General features: G+C 45.6%; 1 protein-coding gene across 4 annotated transcripts in view; it reads left to right on the forward strand.

Annotated features, from left to right (window-relative positions):
- The window catches only part of LOC132833735 (endothelin-converting enzyme 1-like), a 317,482-nt gene that overhangs the window by 187,786 nt on the left and 105,809 nt on the right, over positions 1–23,887 (forward strand). For all 4 annotated transcript variants that reach the window (XM_060852254.1, XM_060852255.1, XM_060852257.1 and 1 more), the window contains 2 exons: positions 138–282; positions 21,649–21,861. In XM_060852254.1, coding sequence (XP_060708237.1) covers positions 138–282; positions 21,649–21,861 — 358 coding nt within the window. The remainder of the gene's footprint in view (positions 1–137; positions 283–21,648; positions 21,862–23,887) is intronic.

Below are 23,887 nucleotides of genomic sequence, written 5' to 3' on the forward strand. Positions count from 1 at the left end.
GAATGTGGGCACCAGTTACAAGATCAGCATTCGTTGCCCTGCCCCTTTGTTGTGACCTTTACTTGAAAAAACTGAAATGTGTTTTGTTGCACTTAACGGAATTATTCCACCAATACCTTCTTTCTTTTTCTCCCCAGATAACTTTCAGGAAGTCAAAAGACCTAAGGGTCTGCTGGACCAAGCGGACCAATCTTGAAAAATGTCTCCTGGTTCTGACTGCCATCCTGCTGGTGCTGCTGGTGTTGTTCGCCATCATTCTCTCACTCGTCTTTAAATACAAACGTAAGTCCTTGAACTTGGAGTGAACTGATCACAGCCAAGACAGGCGATAGGAAGTAGAAGAGGCCATTCTGCCTCTCAGACCTCGCGTTTGACTGAGCTCGATCAGGGTAGACAGCCTTTTCGTCGTGTGGGTTACATTTCACTGTTTTTCTTCCTCATTGGAGGTGTCTCATTGGTGGGCGGCACGGTGGCACAGTGGTTAGCACTGCTGCCTCACAGCGCCAGAGACCCGGGTTCAATTCCCGCCTCAGGCGACTGACTGTGTGGAGTTTGCACGTTCTCCCCGTGTCTGCGTGGGTTTCCTCTGGGTGCTCCAGTTTCCTCCCACAGTCCAAAGATGTGCGGGTCAGGTGAATTGGCCATGCTAAATTGCCCGTAGTGTTAGGTAAGGGGTAATTGTAGGGGTATGGGTGGGTTGCGCTTCAGCGGGTCGGTGTGGACTTGTTGGGCCGAAGGGCCTGTTTCCACACTGTAAGTAATCTAATCTAATCTAGTCTGCCCTTGAGCAAACTTGAAGAAGGTGAGAGGAGAGAGATTTCAAAAAGACATAAGACAGGAGGCAGGACATTACGTTGAGGTTGTACAGGACATTGGTGAGGGCTCTTCTGGAATATTATGTACAGTTCTGGTTATAAGAAGGATATTATTAAGCTGAAGAGGGTTCAGAAGATATTTAACAGGATGTTGCCAGGTGCGGAAAGTTTGAGTTATAAAGAAAGGTTGGATAGGCTGGGATTTCTTTCCACTGGGATAGAAGTTTACAAAATAATGAGGGGTATAAATAGAGTTTATGGTAGTTGGCTTTTCCCTAGGATGGGGAATTTCAAAACCTGGAGGCACATTTTGAAGGTGAGATTTAAAAACTACATGAAGTGCAAGTTTGCTACACAGAGGGTGGTTCTCGTGTAGAGTCAATGTCCTGAGGAAGTGGTGGATGTGGTTACCATTACAATGTTTAAGGACATTTGGATATTTACATGAGTAGGAAAGGTTTGGAGAGATATGGAGCAGACAAGTGGGACTAGTTTAATTTGGGATTATGTTTGGCATGGATTGGTTGAACTGACAAGGGTCTGTTTGCGTGCTGTATGACTGTATGACTGCCACAGCAATAAACGTGAACTTCTTCAAAAGAATTTCAAAATAAATTGATCATTTTACACAGGTAAATAATAGGAATGACTATTAAAACATGGTCAGTGGCAAAGGTGTTTTTTTTTAACAAAGCCTGTTCTTGCTCTTTGGTAAAGAAGGCAGAGAGAGAATCAGCCCCATGATCACATCAGAAGGCTGTAGTTCAGTTACACTAATACTTCCTGGTGAGGTACACTCTGAACTGGCCTCAGTCCAATTCACATGAAAGTGGGAGTCAGAGGTGAGATCAGCCTGTTTTTCCTCTCTCCCTCACCCCTTTCTCTCTTCTGTACTCTGAGCCCTTTCTCTCATTCTCTCTGACACTCCTTTGTCTCTCTCTTTCTCCCCTGCCCTAACACCCCTCTCTTTCCCCTCTCTGTTCTTAATCTGCCCCCACCTTTAACTTCAAGGAAGTAGTCTATGGGGTTTTGCTGTCCCAGAGTCTCCTCTAACCCTAACTCAGCTCCCCCACTGCGAACACTTCGTGTTGAAAGCAAAGCAGCCAAGCTACACCACTGCCACCTTCCCCACCCACCCCCACCCCCCACCCCCCATCCCCGTGAAAGATATTGAGGGTAAAGTGGTTGATGTAGTGTATATGGATTTCAGCAAGGCGTTCGATAAGGTGCCCCATGATAAACTGTTGGACAAAATACGGAGGCATGGGATTGAGGGTGATTTTGCAGTTTGGATCAGAAATTGGCTAGCGTATTGGACTCAGAGGGTGGTGGTTTATGGGAAACGTTCATCCTCGAGTTCAGTTATTAGTGGTGCACTGTAAGGATCTGTTTTGGAGCCATTGCTGTTTGTCATTTTTATAAATGACCAAGATGAGAGAGTAGAAGGATGGGTTAGTACATTTGCGGGTGACACTAAGGATGGTAGAGTTGTGGATAGTGCTGAAAGATGTTACAGGTCACAGAGGGATATAGATAAGCTGCAGACCTGGGCTCAGAGGTGGCAAATGGAGTTTAATGTGGAAAAATGCGAGGTGATTCACTTTGGAAGAATGCAGAGTACTGGGTTAATGGTAAGATTCTTGGTAGTGTAGATGTGCAGAGAGGTATCTCTGTCCATGTACATAGATCCCTGAAAGTTGCCACCCAAGTCGATAGGGTTGTTAAGAAGGCATACAGTGTGTTAGCTTCTATTAGCAGAGGGATTGAGTTTCGGAGCACAATGTCATGCTGCAGCTGTACAAAACTCTGGTGCGGCTGGGAGAAAGTGAGGTCTGCAGATGCTGGAGATCAGAGCTGAAAATGTGTTGCTGGAAAAGTGCAGCAGGTCAGGCAGCATCCAAGGAGCAGGAAATTCGACGTTTCGGGCATAAGCCCTTCATCAGGAATCTGGTGCGGCTGCACTTGGAGTGTCGCATACTGTTCTAGTCACTGCATTACAGGAAGGATGTGGAAGCTTTGGAAACGGTGCTTTACTAGAGGAGATTTACGAGGATGTTGCATGGTATGGAGGGAAAGTCTTATGAGAGGAGGTCTTATTGGAAAGGCTAAGGGATTTGAGGCTGTTTTTGTTCGAGAGAAGAAGGTTGAGAAGTGACATAATTGAGACATATAAGACAATCAGAGGGTTAGGTAAGGTGGACTGTGAAGAGACGTTTTCCTCAGGTGGTGATGGCTAGCATGAGGGGACATAACTTTAAATTGAGGGTGATAGATAGAGGGCAGATGTCAGAGGTAGTTTCTTTACTCGGAGAGTAGTAGGGACATGGAATGCACTGCCTGCAACAGTAGTAGACTCACCAACTTTAAGGGCATTTAAATGGTCTTTGGATAAAAATATGGATGAAAATGGAATCGTGTAAGATAGATAGGCTTCAGATTGGTTTTACAGGTCGATGCAACATCGAGAGTCAAAGGGCCTGTACTGTGCTGGAAAGTTCTATGTTCTATATTTCTTTTTCAAAAGTGAAATCAAAGAAAAATTAGCAGGAATGATCCAATGGCTTAACTGTCAATCCCCGCTCACAGTTACAGCACAACCAGGTGGCACAGGGGCTCAGTGAATAGCACTGCTGCCTCACAGCACCAGGGACTCTGGTTCGATTTCCACTTCAGGTGACTGTGTGGAGTTTGCACATTCTCCCCATGTCTGCGTGGGTTTCCTCCAGGTGCTCCAGTTTCCTCCCACAGTCCAAACACATGCAGGTTAGGGGGATTGGCCATGTTAAGTTGCCCTAGTGTTCAGGGATGTGTAGGATAGGTGCATTAGTCGGGGTAAATGTAGGGTAATAGGGTAGGGGAATGAGTCTGGGTAGGTTACTCTTCGGAAGGTTGTGTGGACTTGTTGGACTTGTTGCACACTGTAGGGATTCTATGATCCTTTCTCTCTACCTGATTCTCACTGTTTACTCCCTGTGTTGTGGCTCTCATAACCAGCGACTCCTCCCCAGTGTCTCCCTGTGACACTCCTATCCTCAGGCCTGGCCTCATTGATAGGTCCCAAGCCTCGTACTGCGCTGGGCTCCCCAGGCTTCAGGCCTTGGGCCGTTCTCTTCTGCAGGCCTCGGGCCACCCCAGCTCCTCCAATCAGAGCCTCATTCTCACCTGCATTTGCTGCTGATAGACTCTCCATGAGCCTGCTCCTCCAATTGGAAGGACAGCTCCTTGCGGAACTATCCTCTTACCTGTGTATATGGAACTCTGGCTTCAAATCTTTACTCAGCGAGTCGTGAGTTCATGGAATGCCCTGCCAGTAGCAGTGGTGGACTCGCCCTCTTTATGGGCATTTAAACGGGCATTGGATAGACATATGGAGGACAGTGGGCTAGTGTAAGTTAGGTGGGCTTGCATTGGCGCAACATCGAGGGCCAAAGGGCCTGTACTGCGCTGTATTTTTCTATGTTCTATGTTCTAAATAAAACATAGATAGAACCTTTCCCCAAACAATAAACTTTCATTTTACAAGGCTGAGTGAGTAAAGAGAGAAGATTAAATCCAACCTCAAACCTCAGATTTGTATGAAAAGTGCACTTTCCCAATAGATAACACTTGATACATTTATTAGCTTGTGTGTGACGGGAATCTAAAATGGCCACCAGAACATTTCACACTGGAGGTGGAGTTTATTTCAGTTAAGTACCCGTGGTTAAGGGTTCTAGAACCAAGAGCTAAATGGACTTAAAATATAGATCAACCATAAGTTAGAAGCACATGAAGGAAATTGAAGTACAGGGATAGAGCAGGGATAAGGTCCTTGTTGGATTGCTGTCCAGGGGGCTAGCAGGAATTTGATGGGCTGAATGGTCTCCTGCTTGCTGTTCTGACTCTGTGTTGGGGGATAATGGTGGTGCTGATTGGCTTCTCCTGGAGTCCTGGAACTTGGCCAAATGGAAGTGAGAAAGGGTTAAGGAGAAGTGCTGGTAATTTTCGTAGGGATGTTTTCAATCGGTTGCTGGTGTTGCTGGTTCAGGAAGCTTAGTGAGAAGTCTACTTTCTTCCTGGATTTGAGTTCATCTCCCACTAGTGTAAAATGGTGAATCAGTCCACTGTGGTAATGAGTCAGGATTGAACCTGCTACTGGTGAAACAGGGTCATGTTCTACAGTGTGCATTACCTCATGGTGTCTGGGCTCTTGTGATGCAGTGATTGTGTCCCAATCGCTGAGCCAGGAGAACTGGGTTCAATCCCAGATGGTATATCACTGAACAAGTTGATTAGAAAATATGTACCTAATGGATTGAATGAACTCTCACTCGTATTGAGTGGAGCAGTATAATGGCTCAGTGATTAGCCTCACAGCACCAGGGACCTGGGTTCAATTCCAGCCTCAGGTGACCGTGTGGAGTTTGCACATTCTCCCTGTGTTTGCGTGGATTTCCTCCAGGTGCTCCAGTTTCCTCCCACAATCCAAAAGGTATGCAGGTTAGATGAATTGCCCATGCTAAATTGTCGATGGTGTTCAGGTATATGTAGGATATGTTCAGGTGGATCAGCCACGGGAATACAGGGAGAGGGAGTAGGTCTGGTTGGGATGCTGCTCAGAGGGTCAGTGTGGACTTGATAGACTGAATGGCCTGCTTCTACAATGTCAGAATTCCATGATGATAAGCAGTGTGAGCAAATTATCAAACTCAAACCTATAAATTCAGTGATTATTACTTTCAGCGACTGATAAGGCAATTAAAAAAACTGAAACTTTTGAGCTACTGGCAATACTTGGTGATACATTGTTCATGACAGCAGAATAAAACTGTGCAGCAGTCTGTTGTGGTTCACTCTGAGAGGGATTACTCAGGAGACAAGCAAAGGGCTGCTTCCCCATTCCCATCACAGGGCTCAGTGAGGGAGCAGAGGAACAGCATCTCAGATACAGAGAGTCACTCGGAAATGTTACTGAAAACGGGCACGTCATGTTGAAGATTTTCAGGATACATCCCAAGAATTCACATTTCAAAGGGAACAGCAATTTATGCCCGAGAACCAGGTGCTGATTGGTTGGCGAGTTGACTCTAGCTGTACAGTGGTAAAAACAATGACTGCAGATGCTGGAAACCAGATTCTGGATCAGTGGTGTTGGAAGAGCACAGCAGTTCAGGCAGCATCCAACAAGCAGCGAAATCGACGTTTCGGGCATGAGCCCTTCATCAAATTCCTGATGAAGGGCTTTTGCCCGAAACGTTGATTTCGCTGCTCGTTGGATGCTGCCTGAACTGCTGTGCTCTTCCAGCACCACTGATCCAGAACCTAGCTGTACAGTGCGGAATTACTGTCCCCAAATCCCTTTCAATCTCTCTCCCTTCATCTACCTATCCTCATCCTATCTCAGATGTTGACAAAGCTGCATCCCTGGAAGTGACTTGAGTTTTTATAAAGTAATAAAAAAAACTATCGCGGAACATGCCTTTTTAAGGAAAGGCTTGCATTTATGTAGCACCTTGCATACGTGCCATGTCAGCCCAGCTCAGTAGGTTGCAGTCTCTGGCCTTTGAGTTAGAAACTCATGTGCTTGAGTCCCACTCCAGGATCGAACACCAAAAACCAATGCTGGCTTTCCAGTGCAGCACTGCATTGCTCCTGGTGCTGTCTTTCAGCTGGGACGTTAAGCTGAGTCCCATCTGACCTCTCAGGTGGACTTCAAACAGGCTGTGCTGTTATTTTGAAGAAGGTACCTGACCCAGCCTCCAAACAAACCCAGAAAACAAAACAGATTATCTAGTCGGTATCATAGTGCTGAACGTGGGATCCTGCTGTGCATTTTGATGGGACCTCCAAGTTACTTCATTGGCTTTCGGACATCCGGCGGTCTCTTCCTTTCTAAAGGTGAATATTAACTATGATGATCTCTTCAAGGTTTTTTTTGTTCAGGGTTGATGCCTTGTGAAAGTTTCTGAGAGAGGAATGTATGAATACTCATGAAGTAACCAAACAACTCTACAACTACGTGTCACTTCCTGGAACATAGCCTGGGGCGCAGGGACAGCGAGTGTAGCAGCTCTCACCTTTCACAAGGCTGGGCCCTCCTTGCTGCTGATGTGGGAGATGTGTGTGGGTGTAACTGTCATGAAAGGAATGTGCAGGGATTAAGTAAAATAGGCCTATTGTTTTTAGAGCAAACGCGGTGCGGAAGGTCTGATAGAAGTGTTTGAAATCCGAGTTTTGTTTGCGTATATGAACTATGTCACTGCTCGTTCACTGAGTCAAAATCCTGGAACTCTTTCACCTTAATAATCTGGGACTGCAGCAGTTAAAAAAGACAGCTCACCACCACCTCAAACCAGTTAGAGATGAACAATGTGTACTAGCCCAGCCATCAATGCTCAGATCCCATCTCTACACAAAAAGGAGGTGGTGGAATGGATCCCATTTACAGAAGGGTCAGCAACTGGAAGTTACTCATTTAAGAAAATTGACATCAAGAGAATTGTCTGTGAGATCCAGCCACCACCTCCTATCCATGGACATCTATCTGCCACCAGGACGGTCTCAGGACTCTCCGCTTTTCCCTGGAACAAAGGCTTGAACCGTCCCCACCCACCACCGCCCTCCTCCGCTTGGCCGAGTACAACTCACCCTCAACAACTTCTTTTTTAACTCCTCTCATTTTGTCCAGGTCAGAGTGGTGGCCGCGGGTACTCGCATGGGCCCCAGTTATTGCCTGTCTCTTCACGGGGTACATGGAATACTCCTTGTTCCTGTCCTGTTCCCCACTCAAAACTCTTTCCCCGATATATTGTGGGCGGCACGGTGGCACAGTGGTTAGCACTGCTGCCTCACAGCGCCTGAAGACCCGGGTTCAATTCCTGACTCAGGCGACTGACTGTGTGGAGTTTGCACATTCTCCCCGTGTCTGCGTGGGTTTCCTCCGGGTGCTCCGGTTTCCTCCCACAGTCCAAAGATGTGCGGGTCAGGTGAATTGGCCATGCTAAATTGCCCGTAGTGTTAGGTAAGGGGTAATGTAGGGGTATGGGTGGGTTTCGCTTCGGCGGGTCGGTGTGGACTTGTTGGGCCGAAGGGCCTGTTTCCACACTGTAAGTCTAATCAATATCGATGATATCCCGCTCTCATCTGGAATTGGAAAAATTCATCAATTTTGCTTCTTATTTCCACTCTGCCCTCACTTTCACCTGGTCTATCTCTGACTCCTCCCTTTCCTTTCTCACCATCTGTGTTTCCATTTCTGTGGATAGACTGGCCACTAACATCCACTGACTCCCAGCTACCTGGACAATACATCTTCAAACCCTGCTTAGAATCATAGAATCCCTACAGTGTGGAAACAGGCTATTCAGCCTAACAAGTCCACACCAACCCTCTGAAGAGTATCCAATCCAGACCCATTCCCCCACCCCATTCCTCTACATTTCTCCTGACTAATGTACCTAACTTACACATCCCTGAACACTACAGCCAATTCACCTGACCTGCACATCTTTGGACTGTGGGAGGAAACCTGAACACCCGGAGGAAACCCACACAGATACAGGAAAAAATGCAAACTCCACACAGACAGTCACCCAAGGCTGGAATCGAACCTGGGTTCCTGGCGCTGTGAGGCAGCAGTGCTAACCACTGAGCCACCATGCTGCTTCCTGTAAGGATTCCATTCCATTCTCCCAGTTCCACCATCTCCGACGCATCTGCGCTGATGGCGTCAACTTTGACAAGGCTGCATCTGGAATGTCCCCCTTCTTCTTCAACCAAGGATTCCCCACCACTGTTGTCGGCAGGTGCCTCAGCCAGGTCTGACCCATCTCCCGCACTTCTGTCCTCACCCTCTCTCTTCCCTCCCACAACAGCGATAGGGTTCCCTTGTCCTTACCTACTATCCCACCAGCTTCCGAATCCAGAAGACCATCAGCTGCCATTTCCACCACCTCCACACACATTCCTCTCCCCTCCCCTGTCCGCCTTCCACAGAGACTGTTCCCTCCAGGACACCCTAGTCCACTCTTCCTTCACTCCCAACACACTCCTCCACCACCATGGCACCTTCCCCCACAACCACCGAAGGTGTAACACCTGTCCATTTACTTGCTCATTCCTCAGTATCCAAGGGCCCCAAACATCACCTTTCGATGAAGCAGCACTTTACCTGCATTTCCCACAATCTAGTCTACTGCATTCACTGCTCACAATGTGGTCTCCTCTATACTGGGGGAACAAAGCGTAGACTGGGTGACCACCTACAAAAAGATCCTGAGCTTCTCGTTGCTGGCCACTTTAACACACCACCCTGTTTCCTAGCCAACATCTCTGTCTCAGGCTTGTTGCAGTGATCCAGTGAAACTCAGTGCAAGCTGGGAGAACAACACCTCACTTTCCGCTTGGGAACTTTGCAGCCCTCCAGACTCAGTATCCAGTTCAATAATTTTAAGGCATGAACTCTCCCACGTCTTAGCCCCATACCGTGCACACCAGGCCTTGTCATCACAAAGTCTGCCATGACACACTACCTACTGTTAGCACTAACAGTCTCTGTTATTCACCCTCCAAGCCAGATCATTATCTAGTCCTTTGTCTGTCTGACTGTTCTTCTCTTTCTTTGAACTCCATCTTGACCAATTGTTTACTCCTTACCCCTTCCCCCACTGTATCTTCTGCAGATAAACCAACATTTTCTGAGCTCCCATCAGTTCTAAGGAAGGGTCACCAGACCTGAAACATTGACTCTGATTTCTCTTCACAAATGCGGCCAGACCTGCTGAGCTTTTCCAGCAACTTCTCTTTGAGCTGATGATCAGGAATGCATTGCCTGAAGATTCAGAAGGGACTTGGAAATATTCTTAAACAGGTGCAGTTTGTAGGTGGGGGAAGAATGGCCCATTGGGAATGACGGGATAGTTTATCGTAGAGTGTGTTCTATCCAACGTAGGAGTTCAAAACAGAAAGCAACTTCCAATCCCGTTTCTAGGTCTGGCACAAATTGCCTCAATCTGAAGGTCATTAGATTCTGAAAGATTGCAATCTAATGGAGCACTTCAGTTTGACCAAGCCCATGATGAAAGATACCTTATGATTCCTGCTTTGTGACTGAAGTGATAAGAGCTCCAGAGTGTTGGTGGATGAAGTCAGACTTGTACCAATGTTTAATCCTTTCCCTCCCACAAAGGGAGCCCTGGAGTATTGATGCAGAACAAAGAGACTTCCAGTGAATTAGTCACTTTGTTCCAAATATAACAGCACATTCAACTCACCACAAAAATGTCAAATACCATATTTAACCCCATGTCCTTTGTGATTATGCTGTTCAATGGGAAGTGTACTGCTGCCTGTCCATGCCCAGTGGCCCAATTTGAGCATGTATTCCAAGCAGCAACATCTGAATAACAGAGTGAGTGCTGCCCTGTTGAGAGATGGATGAGAGCCTAAGATAAACCTGAAGGACTGACTGCAGGGGGGGTGTGAAAGATCCCATTGGAAGGAGAAGTCACACAGTGTTTCTCATTGGCCATTGCCATATCAGATTATCTGATCAATTATCTGTATAGGTGGGATTCTTGCTAATTTTCTTTCACCTATTGAGCAATTGTGCTTCAAAAATTGGCTATAAAATATCTTTCTTTTAGATATTTGGATTTCATGAAAGGTGTGTTATAAATGTAGTTCCTTTTTGATTCTTGAGGAGGGTCAGGCTTAAGCAATCGAGGAAACCAAAGTTATTTGTTGAGTGCTGCAGAGTTTAATAAAAGGGAATGAACAGATAATTAGAGCTTCTGACAGAAATAGGGCTGGCACAGTAGTTCAGTGGTTAGCACTACAGTCTCACAGCATCAGGGACCCGGGTTCAATTCCGGCCTTGAGTGACTGTCGGTGTGGAGTTCTCCCTGTGACTGTGTGGGCTTCCTCCCACAGTCACAAAGATGTGCAGGTTAGGTGGATTGGCCATGCTAAATATGAGGTTATGGGATAGGGTGGTGAGGTAGGTCCGGGCGGGATGCTATTTGGAGAGTCGGTATGGACTGAATGGCATCTTCCTGCGCTGTAGGGATTCATATGATTCCATGACATGGGAGATGGGACATCTAGTTGAACCGAGTGCCTGACCAGAACAATCCTGCTGGACATGAGCTATGTGATGTCAGGGAGCAAAGGACATCAGACTTTCTTGCCCTTTGTTTCATTTGCACCAAGTTAAGCCTCCATCCACTTCAAAAGCTGAAAACCGACTGTGGGTGTAAAGAAAGAGCAGTCCCCTGGAGGAGGAGGAAGAGCGCCTCATCTTCCGCCTAGGAACCCTCCAACCACAAAAGATGAACCTAGATTTCTCCAGTTTCCTCATTTCCCCTCCCCCCACCTTGTCTCAGTCAAATCCCTCGAACTCAGCACCACCTTCCTAACCTGCAATCTTCTTCCTGACCTCTCTGCCCCCACCTCACTCCGGCCTATCACCCTCATCTTGACCTCCTTCCACCTATCGCATTTCCAATGCCCCTCCCCCTAGTCCCTCATCCCTACCTTTTATCTTAGCCTGCTTGGCGCACTCTCCTCATTCCTGATGAAGGGCTCATGCCCGAAACGTCGATTCTCCTGCTCTTTGGATGCTGCCTGACCTGCTTCGCTTTTCCAGCAACACATTTTCAGCTCTGATATCTCCAGCATCTGCAGTCCTCATTTCTCCTCGGAGGGACTAATAAGCCAACATTGAGACAATGAAAGGGAAATTCTTTTTTGTTTGTTTGTTAAGTTCATTGGGTGTGGGCATCACTGGCTAGGCCAGCGTTTATTGTTGAGAGGACAGTTTAAGAGTCAATCACACTGCTGTGGGTCTGAAACCCTCTAAAATGATCCAAAAAGCCACTCCATTAAAGAGCGATTAGACATGAGCAACAAATTCTGGTCTTGGTAGCAAAGCTCTCATCTATGAAAGAATAATTTTATAAAATAATGCATCCATGAACCTAAGTCATGCATCTGTTGACGATAGATGTCTGACTTCCATTGGTCATGCATATCTCTTCTTTCCTCCTGTGGGGTATAATTATTTGAGCACATTTGGGATGATGGCACTGCCGTGGTAGGCCTCCAGGACGGCCGCATTCCTTTCTTTTTCTTCTCCCTCCCTTTCATCTTTTTTCTTTTTCTTCACCTTGCTGATGTCACGGGTAGGCTAGAGCAGTGTCAGCAGTGACCGGAGCGGGGACCCATGGCCCAATGGGTGGACTCCTGGATTTGGCCATGACGTGTCTGTAGCAGCGATGGCAGATTGGGGAATCCTAGCTGCAGTAGGCCCAGAGCAGGAACCTTGTATAAGTTCTGGAGCTGTGTTTGGTTATAGGAAGGTCACGAGCGAGCCATAATTCTGTCCCCTGCCCAATGTAACCATAGGAAGAAACATTGGATGGCAACCAGGTTGGGGACTGTGTCTAATTTACAAACCACCCCCATCCCCTGTAACCCCAGTCCCGACCTTAGCCATTTGCTACAGGGACACGGAAGATCATGTGCTTCAGTGTTGCTGAGAAAGGTCACACAGCAACAAGGAAAATACAGGCAAGAGTACGTCATTCAGCTCTTTGAACTTGCTCTGCCATCCAATATGATGGTGGCTGAACATCCAACTCAGTCCCCCTTTCCTGCTTTCTCCCCCATATCTGGCTGTTTCTTCAAAACATTCAGTGTTTTGGCCTCAACCACTTTATATGGTAGAAAATTCCACAGGCTCCCCACTCTCTGGATGAAGACATTTCACCTCATCTCAGTCCTAACCGGTCTATCCTTATATCCTTAGACTGTGATCCCTGGTTCTGGACTCCACACTCACTGGGGACATCCTGCATTTACCCTTGTAGTCCTCTTAGAATTTTATAGGTTTCTATGAGAACCCTTCTTATTCTTCTAAATTCCAGTGAAAATAGTCCCAACCAATCCAGTCTCTCCTCGTCCATTAATCCTGCTATACCCAGAAATCTGTTGGGTAAATCTTCAATGCACGTCTTCTATAGCCAGAATATTCTTCCTCAGGTAAGGAGACCAAAATTGTGAACAGTGCTCCAAGGGTGGTCTCACCAATGCCCTGTACAGTCGCAGCAAGACATCCCTCCTGCTGTACTTGAATCCTCTTGGTCTGAGAGCCAACATACCACTTGCGTTTAACACGTTTTGTCAAAGCTTTCCATCTTACACTCATCAAGACAATTCCCACGAATACCAATGCAAAAGAAAAATGACGTTTATACGGTATCAGAGGGGAGAGTGCTGAGATGGTTGGCAGCGTATAGTCAAGGCATTGCCGTAAAGAATGCACCAGTTAGGTGATGATTAACAATGAACTATCAAGGTTTGCTTGTTTTTTAAACCTGGCACCCTTACTCGAATTGATCAAGACATTTCTCCCTGAGAAATGAGCCAGTCAGTTAATACATTGGATTGGAAGAGGTACATGTTGTGTATGTGCATGTTTTCTCTGCAGGGCACAGAGTACTAATACATATGAAACTTCCAGTTCTGACAAGTACACTATGCAGTGAGCTGAACTGACAATCTAAATCAGTTGTCAGTGTAAATTCATGCACTGTGCCTGCAGTCAATGTAAACATGCTGTCCCTAGAAAATACTACATACAGTTTGATTGAAGCAACTTTCAAACCAAGGGCACTGCCTTTTGGACTCTTTTTCAGGTTGACATGTATTGTACAGAACTTGAAAGTAGAAAACCAGTGAAACCCAGTCCCTTGAAACTTTGAAGTGACAAATATCAGATAAAGCAATAGAAACTTACCAGCAGGAAAGTGGTACACAGTCCAAGGTCAAAGAAGTTATAATGAATTTGTACAGAACATTGGTTAGACTTAATTGTGATATTGTGTCTAGTTTGGAGTCACCCATTGAACAAAAAGCATTAATATCTCAGGATGCAGTTTCTACAAGTTTCTAACACAGGCTTAAACCGTGAAAATAAACGAGGAATTATAAACAATCAATTTTTTGCCAAAGGTAAATATTCATAATCTTAAACATTAGTTCTTAAAAAAAATTCTCTGGAAACCATTTCCATCGCTAAAACTGACCACTCCCCTCACTGTATAAGTCACCAGGGTTGCTGCTAATCATATCCATTTGCAACTCTCTGAGGATGCCCTTGAAATTAAGCCATCTTTTTAAATCGCAAAGTTACCTTGGGGAAAAAGTTGCTTTGCGTACACCCATGAACCAAGCATGAAGTTTTTGTTTGAAGTGACTGTACAAATGTTTAACATCTGATTGTTCAGGTGTGAGACTTGATTTGCACTAAATTGGAATAAATCCAATTTTATTAGTGAAACTGTGAGGTTGGCATTAGGCAAAAACATCAGGGTTTTTTTATGTAAGGTTCATAGATGATGTTAATATTTGTGATTACTTTAGAAAAGCAATTCAGGTTGCATCCAATTTGCCAATTACAGCTGCCAAAGCCGATACCCAACAGCTTTGTGTATATGAAAGATTCACTGAATGATCAGAAAAATGGGACATTGTACTTACCTCTATGATAGTCATAAAATCATACAGCATGGAAATAAACCTTTCATCCAACCAGTCCACACTGACCATGTTCCCAAACTAAACTCATCCCACCTGCCTGCGCTTGGCCCATATCCCTCCAAATATTTCCTGTTTGTGAACTTTTACAAATATCATTTAAATGTTGTGAGTGATAAGGAGAGGCTGGATAGGCTGGAACAGTTTTCACTGGAGCATAAGAGATTGAGAGGTTTATGAAGTTTCTGAAATAATAAGAGGTATAGATAGTGTCAATGATAGTTGTCTTTTCTCTAGGATGTGGGATTTCATGAGTAAGGGGCACCACTACTCCATACACTACATCTTAAAAATATGACCCCCGGTTCTGAAATCCCCCATCCCAGGAAGAAGACCCTTGTCATTCACCTCATCTATACCCTTCATGATTTTATAAATCTCTATAAGCTCATCCCTCAACCTCCTATGCTCTAGTGAAGAAAGTCCCAGAGTTTCCAGTCAATTTTTATACTTCAAACTCTCCATACTGGCAACATCCTGTTAGATCTTTTCTGAGCCCTCTCCAGGTTAATGATATCCTCCCTACAACAGGGCAACCAGAACTGCACACAATAGTCCAGAAAAGACCTCACCATCGGCATGTATAGCATCAACAACGCGCCCCCTGTGTGACATTGGAACTATTTGATGCTGTAAACCAGCATTCCCAATGACAATGTAGTCTGGATTTCTGAGGTCCATTTATGACAATGACATCTAGAAGCTGAAACCAATGCATTTGCACTCAGATCATGGTGTGCAGAACAAAGATCAGCTAAAAGGATATTTACTGGGATAGAGCATGGATTTCCTCAGAAAATCATGTTTAGCTAACCTGCTGCAGTTCTTTGAGTAATCGAGAGAGAGAGAGAGTTGATGAGGGTGCTGAAGTTGATGAGGGTGTACATGGACATCCAGAAGGTGATTACAATAGTGCAACAGACCTGTGAGAAGAGTTGGAACTCATGAACTAAAAGGGACAGTAGCAATGTGAATGCAGAATTGACTGAGGGGTAGGAAACAGATTAGTGGATCGTGGATATGTTTTTGGCTGTGGGATGGTGTATACTGCAGTTCCCCAGGCCTCAGTAATGGGACCCTTGCTTTTCCTGAGATAGGTTAATGATCTAGAACTTGCAGTGCAGAGGGGTACATTCAAAGTTTGCAAATGATACAAAACTAGGAAGATTGTAAGCTGTTAGCACAGTATAGAACTTCAGAGACAGTTTGGTCCAACCAGTCCCTGCCTAATATAATCCCAAACTAAACTGCTCCCACCTTGCCTGCTCCTGGCCCATATCCCTCCAAACCTTCCGACTCATGTACTTATCCAAATGTCTTTAAAACATTGTCATTGTACCTGCACCCATCACTTCCCCAGGAAGTTCATTGTACATGCGAGCCACCCTCTGTGTAAAAAAGTGCCCTCATGTCTTGTTTAAATCTTTCCCCTCTCACCTTAAAAATGTGCAACCTTGTCTTGAAATCCCAAATCTTAGGGAAAAGACGAGTATTATTAACACTATCTATACCTTTCGATATGTCATAAATTTCTATCCACCTCCTATGCTGCAGTGAAAAATGTTTCTGCCTCTCCAGCCCCTCCTTATAACTCAACCCTCCATTCCTGGCAACATCTGGTAAATCTCTGCTGCACCCTCTCCAGCTTAATTCTAGCTGCCTTATAACACATTTTTCAGCTCTGATCTCCAGCATCTGCAGTCCTCACTTTCTCCTAGCCTTATAACTGGATGACCAGAATTGGATACAGTACTCCAGAGGAGGTCTCACCAATGTCCTCTACAGCCTCAACAGTGAAGAAGGTATTGGGGGGCTTGCCTTTATTAGCCAGTGCATTGAGTATAGGAGGTTTACTTAAGACCATAAGACCATAGGACATAGGAGTGGAAGTAAGGCCATTTGGCCCATCGAGTCCACTCTGCCATTCAATCATGGCTGATGGGCATTTCAACTCCACTTACCAGCATTCTCTCCGTAGCCCTTAAATCCTCGAGACAACAAGAATCTATCAATCTCTGCCTTGAAGACATTTAGCGTCCCAGCCTCCACTGCACTCCGTGGCAATGAATTCCACAGGCCCACCACCCTCTGGCTGAAGAAATGTCTCTGCATTTCTGTTCTGAATTGACCCCCTCTAATTCTAAGGGTGTGTCCACGGGTCCTAGTCTCCTCACCTAATGGAAACAATTTCCTAGCGTCCACCCTTTCCAAGCCATGTATTATCTTGTACGTCTCTATTAAGTCTCCCCTTAATCTTCTAAACTCCAATGAATATAATCCCAGGATCCTCAGCCGTTCCTCATATGTTAGACCTGCCATTCCAGGGATCATCCGTGTGAATCTCCACTGGACATGTTCCAGTGCCAGTATGTCCTTCCTGAGGTGTGGGGACCAAAACTGGACACAGTACTCCAAATGGGGCTTAACCAGAGCTTTATAAAGTCTCAGTAGCACATCTCTGCTTTTATATTCCAACCCTCTTGAGATAAGAGACAACATTGCATTTGCTTTCTTAATCACAGACTCAACCTGCATGTTTACCTTTAGAGAATCCTTGACTAGCACTCCCAGATCCCTTTGTACTTTGGCTTTACTAATTTTCTCACCATTTGGAAAGTAGTCTATGCTTTTATTCTTTTTGCCAAAGTGTAAGACCTCGCACTTGCTCACGTTAAATTCCATCAGCCATTTCCTGGACCACTCTCCCAACCTGTCTAGATCCTTCTGTAGCCTCCCCACTTCCTCAGTAATACTGAGGTAGGCGGTCTTGTTGCAGCTGCAGAGGGCATTGGTTAGGGCACTTTTGGAATGCTGTGTGCAATTCTGGTCTCCCTCCTATAGGAAGAATGTTTTGAATCTTGAAAGGGTTCGGGAAAGATTTACAAGGATGTTGCCAGGGTTGCAGGATTTGAGCTATAGGGTGAGGCTAAATAGGGTGGAGCGATTTTTCCTGGAATGTTGGAAGTGGAGGGGTGACCTCTTAGAGGTTTATAAAATCATGAGGGGTGTGGATAGGATAAATAGACATATAAATAACAAACAAGGTGGATTGGAGGGAGTCCAGAACGAGAGGGCATAGGATTAAGGTGAGAGGGGAAAGATACAAAAGAGACCTAAGGGGTAACCTTTTCAAGCAGAGGATAATGCGTGTATAGAAAAAACGGTCAGAGGTAGTGGTAGAGGCTGGTATATGAATAGGATGGGTTTTGAGGGATATGGGCCAAGTGCTGGCAAATAGATTCATTTACGATATCTAGTCAGCATGAACGTGTTGGACTGAAGGGTCTGTTTCCATGCTGGACATCTCAATAACATGACTTCCCAACCCAATACTCAAAGGACTGAACAGTGAAGGCAAGCGTGCCAAAGGTCTTTTTAACCACCCTATCTACATGTGATGCAAACTTCAAAGCATTATATACCTGCATCCCTCGGTCCCTCTGTTCTACAACATGACCAACGGCCCAACCATGAATTGTCTAAGCCCTACCCTTACTTGTTATAGCTCACATTTACCCAGATTGAGCCCCCTCTGCCATTTTTCAGCCCATTGACCCATTTAATCATAGAAGGTAGGAGCAGGGAAAGGCCATTCAGCCTTCGAGCCTGTCATGGCTGATCATCCAACTATAGAAACATAGACGATCAAGATCCCTATGTAATCTTCACTGTGTATAACGCTACCCAATTTTGGTGCCATCTGCAAATTTACTAACCTTGCCTTCTATATACTCATCCAAATTGTTTGTATAAATGACAAACAAGAGAGCACCCAGAACCGATCCCTGTGGAACATCACTGATGACACACCCAGAGGGAGAGATAGTATAAAGTTAAAGTGCATAAACTCTAATGGGCATTCAGGAGAAAAGAGGGCTGGGCATATATGTGTACAAATCATGAAAGGTTGTAAGACAGGCGCCAATTGCAGTTCATAAAGCAACCAGCATCCTAGTCTAGTGATCTCAAGAGCAAACAGGTTATAGAACATAGAACATAGAACAATACAGCACAGAACAGGCCCTTCGGCCCACGATGTTGTGCCGAACATCTATCCTAGATTAAGCACCCATCCATGTACCTATCCAATTGCCGCTTAAAGGTCGCCAATGATTCTGACTCTACCACTCCCACGGGCAGCGCATTCCATGCCCCCACCACTCTCTGGGTAAAGAACCCACTCCTGACATCTCCCCTATACCTTCCACTCTTCACCTTAAATTTATGTCCCCTTGTAACACTCTGTTGTACCCGGGGAAAAAGTTTCTGACTGTCTACTCTATCTATTCCTCTGATCATCTTATAAACCTCTATCAAGTCACCCCTCATCCTTCGCCGTTCCAACGAGAAAAGGCCGAGAACTCTCAACCTATCCTCGTACGACCTATTCTCCATTCCAGGCAACATCCTGGTAAATCTTCTCTGCACCCTCTCCAAAGCTTCCACATCTTTCCTAAAGTGAGGCGACCAGAACTGCACACAGTACTCCAAATGTGGCCTAACCAAAGTCCTGTACAGCTGCAAAATCACTTCACGACTCTTGAATTCAATCCCTCTGCTAATGAATGCCAATACACCATAGGCCTTCTTACAAGCTCTATCCACCTGAGTGGCAACTTTCAAAGATCTATATACATAGACCCCAAGATCCCTCTGTTCCTCCACCTGACTAAGAACCCTACCGTTAACCCTGTATTCCGCATTCTTATGTGTTCTTCCAAAATGGACAACCTCACACTTGGCAGGGTTGAACTCCATCTGCCACTCCTCAGCCCAGCTCTGCATCATATCTAAGTCCCTTTGCAGCCGACAACAGCCCTCCTCCTTATGCTGACCTTGTACACAAGACTAGTTAGACCTCTACATTCCCAAGCACCACAGTTTAGCAATGATATGAATGCATTCGAGAGAATACCGGAGAGGATTAAGAGAATAACAAACTTCAGCATTGAGGCTGTTTTCCAAGGAGAAGAGAAGGCTAAAAGGAGATTTGACTAACATTTGATGCGTCAGGAAGAAATTATTCTCACTCATAAACAGAACACAAGGGGAAGGATTTAAACTGATTTATAAAAAGAATTAAATGTGATGTGAGAAAAGGCCATTATGCACAGTGAGTGGTTTGGGTCAGGAACACATTACCTGCAGATGTGATGGAAACCAATTTAATTGGGTTATTCAAGAAGCCACTGATGATTATTTAAACAGTATTGATGTGCAGGGATATGGAGAACTACACAGAGAATGGCACCAAATCATAATGCTTATTTGAAGAGATGGTGTAGACATAATGAGGTTCATGAGACCTTTTCTGGACAACTGTTTCCACTTCTGGTTGCCATGTTGTAGGAAGGATATTATTAATCTGGAGAGGATTCAGGAAAGATTTACCAGAATGTTGCTGAGAAGGGAGCGTTTGAGTTATAAGGAGAGGCTGGATACACTGGGAATTTTTTCACTGGAGTGTAGGAAGTTGAGGGGTGGTCTTATAGAGGTTTATAAAATCATGAGGTGCATATATAGGGTGAATGACAAAGTATCTTTTCCCTAGGGTAGGGGATTTCAAGTCTGGGAGCATATTTTTAAGGTAAGAGGAGAAAGATCTTAAAAAGACATGAGGGACAATTTTTTTTTACACAGGGAGTGGTTAGTATGTGGAATGAACTGCCAGAGGAAGTGATGGATGTGGGTCCAGTTAACAAGGTTTGAAAGGCATTCGGATAAGTACATGAATAAGAGGGAAATGGGCCAAACGCAGGCCGGTGGGTCAAGTTTAGGTTGGGATTGTGATCACCATGGACTGGTTGTACTGATGAGTTTGTTTCCGTGCTGTATGACTCTATGATGGGCTGAATGGCCTCCTGTTGCATTGTAATAATTGATTTTGATGGTGAATGGAGGATGACTGTTTGTTCTCAGTTTTGAGAAATGACGGCTGATTGTTGAATCCTGAAGAGAGGGGATAATGTAGACCACAACAAGCCAGTTCCCTTTGACTGACGCAGTAGAATTGGAAACCACAGCCTGTGACTGAAAGGGTTAAATTTGGACTATTTTCCTGTGGAACGAATGAGCTCTTTTGAGAGTGAAGTGATTGACTCATTGAAATGTAACTGTGATCATCATGGGGAGGCACCGTGGCACATGGAAGTTGCTATGCAAATGTAGTTTAGTGTTTGCCACTGACAGATTTGTGATCCAGCTTGGCAGTGTGGGGCACGGCAGGGTGGCAGTGTTTTTCACTGCCTTACAACTGGTACATGCCCATCTCCTTCACTGCAAGGTGACCTCCTTCCTGAATTGGAAGGGGTTTGTTCCTGATATGGGCTGAGTGAGCATAGCACTCCATAGTCCGCTGACGTGATGCTTTCATTTTCACATTTCCTTTTAATCTCAGCAGGTTGGGGTAAATTCTTATTATGAATGTCTTGCACAGTGTGGCAGCGTGGTGGCTCAGTGGTTAGCACTACTGCTTCACCACATCAGGAACCCGGGTTCAATCCACCCTCACGTGACTGTCAGTGTTAGAGTTTGCACATTCATAGAATCCCTACAGTATGGAAACAGGCCATTTGGCCCAACAAGCCCATACCAACTCTCCGAAGACTAACCTACCCAGACCCATTCCCCATTACTCTACATTTACCCCTGACTAATGCACCTAACCTCCACATCCCTGGAGACTATGGGCAATTTAGCATGGCCAATTCACCCTAACCTGCACATTTTTGGACTGTGGGAGGAAACCCACACAGACACTAGGAAAATGCGCAAACTCCACACAGGCAGTCTCCTGAGGCTGGAATCGAACCCAGATCCCTGGCACTGTGAGGAAGCAGTGCTAACCACTGAGCCACCACGCTGTTCTCCCTCTGGCTGTGTGGGTTTCCGCTGGGTGCTCCAGTTTCCTCCAGCAGTCCAAAGATGTGCAGGCTAAGTGGATTTTTCATAGTGTCCAGGGAGGTGTAGGCTAGGTGGAGTAGCCATGGGAAAGATAGGTTGGGGGCTGGGTCCTGGTGGAATGCTGTTCAGAGGGTCAGTGCGAGCTCAATGGGCCAAATGGCCTGCTTGCTCACTGTAGGGTTTTATGATTCTGATTCTATGATTCACAGACAATGCCCTCCTTTTAACTGGGCCCCAAATAAGAGTGTCAAACTAGTCTCGGTTCACTGAAAATTCGATGCGGGTGCCTCTGTAGTGCTCAGGGATCTGGGTGGAACATTTTGAACCCACCGGATTTCTTTGGTTTGCCTTTCAGATACCCCAAAGGTTTGTCTGACCGAGTCCTGTGTCATCGTCGCCAGCAACGTCCTCAAATCCTTGGATCGATCTGCTGACCCCTGCCAGAACTTCTACAATTATGCCTGTGGCGGCTGGATTAAGGCCAACCCATTGCCTGATGGGAAGTCCCGGTGGGGAACCTTCAACAACCTGTGGGACCACAACCAGGCCATCATGAAGCATCTCCTTGGTAAGTGTTTGCCTCAGGAACACCGGACCCTGAAAGGCACTATATAAATGCAGGTACTTTCTCACAAGCCTACAGTCTGGCCTCCAGCTGAGCATCAATTTATACTCAAAAAGAAAAGAAACTGCTAAACTGGCACATGACTGATCCAGTTCATCTTGTATAACTCAAAACAGAGCTTCAGTTTATTCATTCCTGAGTATGACTGGCTTCCCCTTCTGGGTGGGAGGTTAGTTTTGGTTTGTTCAAATATAGAATGATGGGCTGAAAAGGCCTCCTGTTGTGTTATCTTTTGTGTTTCTTACTGAGTAAATTTAAAGGAATGAAAAGAAACAAAAATTGTCTTGATCACATTTATTATTTCCTGTTGAATCGTCTGAACTTTCTGTTTGATGTTGAGCTGTAGGTCAGTGCTATGGTCGTGACCTTGTTCTGTCAAACCAAGGTAAAAATCATGATGATGTTTTAATGTGAGGTTTCCAGAAATCTTCTCAAACTCGCTTACAGACAGCTCCAGCAAGTTATACGTGTGTGTGTTTTGTGTGTGTGTGTGTGTGTGTGTGTGTGTGTGTGTGTGTGTGTGTGTGTGTGTGTGTGTGTGTGTGTGTGTGTGTGTGTTCGGGGAAGGACTGTTTCACGGAGTGTAATCAATAGCTCATTAGGGCTTTACTATTTCCTCCCAGGTCCGAGGCCGATGATACTTACATTTACATAGTGCCTTTCATTACCTTGGACCATTCCAAAGTACCTCACACTGGTGAAATGGTTCTGAAGCCTATTGACTGTTGCAATGTAGGAGACCAGGCTAACCAATTTGTGAACAGTCAGGCCCCACGGGCAACTGAGCAATTCGGAGCAGGTTATTTCTCTTCAGGATGATGTAGGTGGAGGGGAATATTGACAGGATATTAGGTAGAGTGCACTGTGAAGGACATTGGATGTACAATGTGTTGAGTGTGCTGATTGAAATACTACCTTGAGTGGTGTGGTGGCTCAGTGGTCAGCACTGTTGCCTCACAGTGCCAGGGACATGGGTTTGATTCCAGCCTCAGGTGACAGTGTGTAGATTTTAATGTTTTCTCCGTGTTTGTGTGGGTTTCCGCTGGGTATTCTGGTTTCCTCCCACAGTCCAAAGATCTACAGGTTAGTTAGATTGGCCATGGGAAATGTAGGGTTACAGAGATAGGGTAGGGGTGGGTCTGGGTGGGACACTCTTCGGAGGCGATGGACTGAATGGCCTGCTTCCACACTCTAGGATTCTATGATTCGAGATTCTTTAAGGACTTAGGGATAAGAAATTCTTGAGTTCTCCCTGCTTCAGACCAAAGATGTGCACCCTTCGCTGGATTGACCATGGTAAAGTAGTGAAAATGTGTTGCTGGAAAAGCGCAGCAGGTCAGGCAGCATCCAAGGAACAGGAGATTCGACGTTTCGGGCATAAGCCCTTCCTAAAGAAGGGCTTATGCCTGAAACGTGAATCGCCTGTTCCTTGGATGCTGCCTGACCTGCTGCGCTTTTCCAGCAACACATTTTCAGCTCTGATCTCCAGCATCTACAGACCTCACTTTCTCCTCCATGGTAAATGTGGTTACAAGGATACAGTTGGGGTTTGGGTCTGGCTGGCATGTTATTCAGAGGTTAAGTGTAGACTCAATGTGCTGGACAGCCTCTTTCCGCACTGAAAGGATTCCGTGATTTGAGAGATGGTGCCTCTCTCGGACAGCGTAGCACTCCCTCAACACTGCACGGTGGTTGTCTGGCTTGATTTGGTGCTTGTCTGAGGAGTGAATCTATGGCCTTACAACATGGAGGTAAGAGTGAGACCCGGGGTAGGGGGGTTTATTACTGACAGTGTGAGTGTACACTGCGCATGCTTGTTGACCCACACCCGTGCTGGTCTTGGTCACTGTTGTTGAGGTGTATATGCGAGAGAGGCCTTTCTAACAGTCTTCATCTCTAAGGCTCATGCTATGATGCTGAATTCTAATGCTTGGAGCCACAATTCACAGCTGATCATACAAGCCTTTTA

The sequence above is a fragment of the Hemiscyllium ocellatum genome, chromosome 37 (genome assembly GCF_020745735.1).
Source record: "Hemiscyllium ocellatum isolate sHemOce1 chromosome 37, sHemOce1.pat.X.cur, whole genome shotgun sequence".
Taxonomy (NCBI): Eukaryota; Metazoa; Chordata; class Chondrichthyes; order Orectolobiformes; family Hemiscylliidae; genus Hemiscyllium; species Hemiscyllium ocellatum.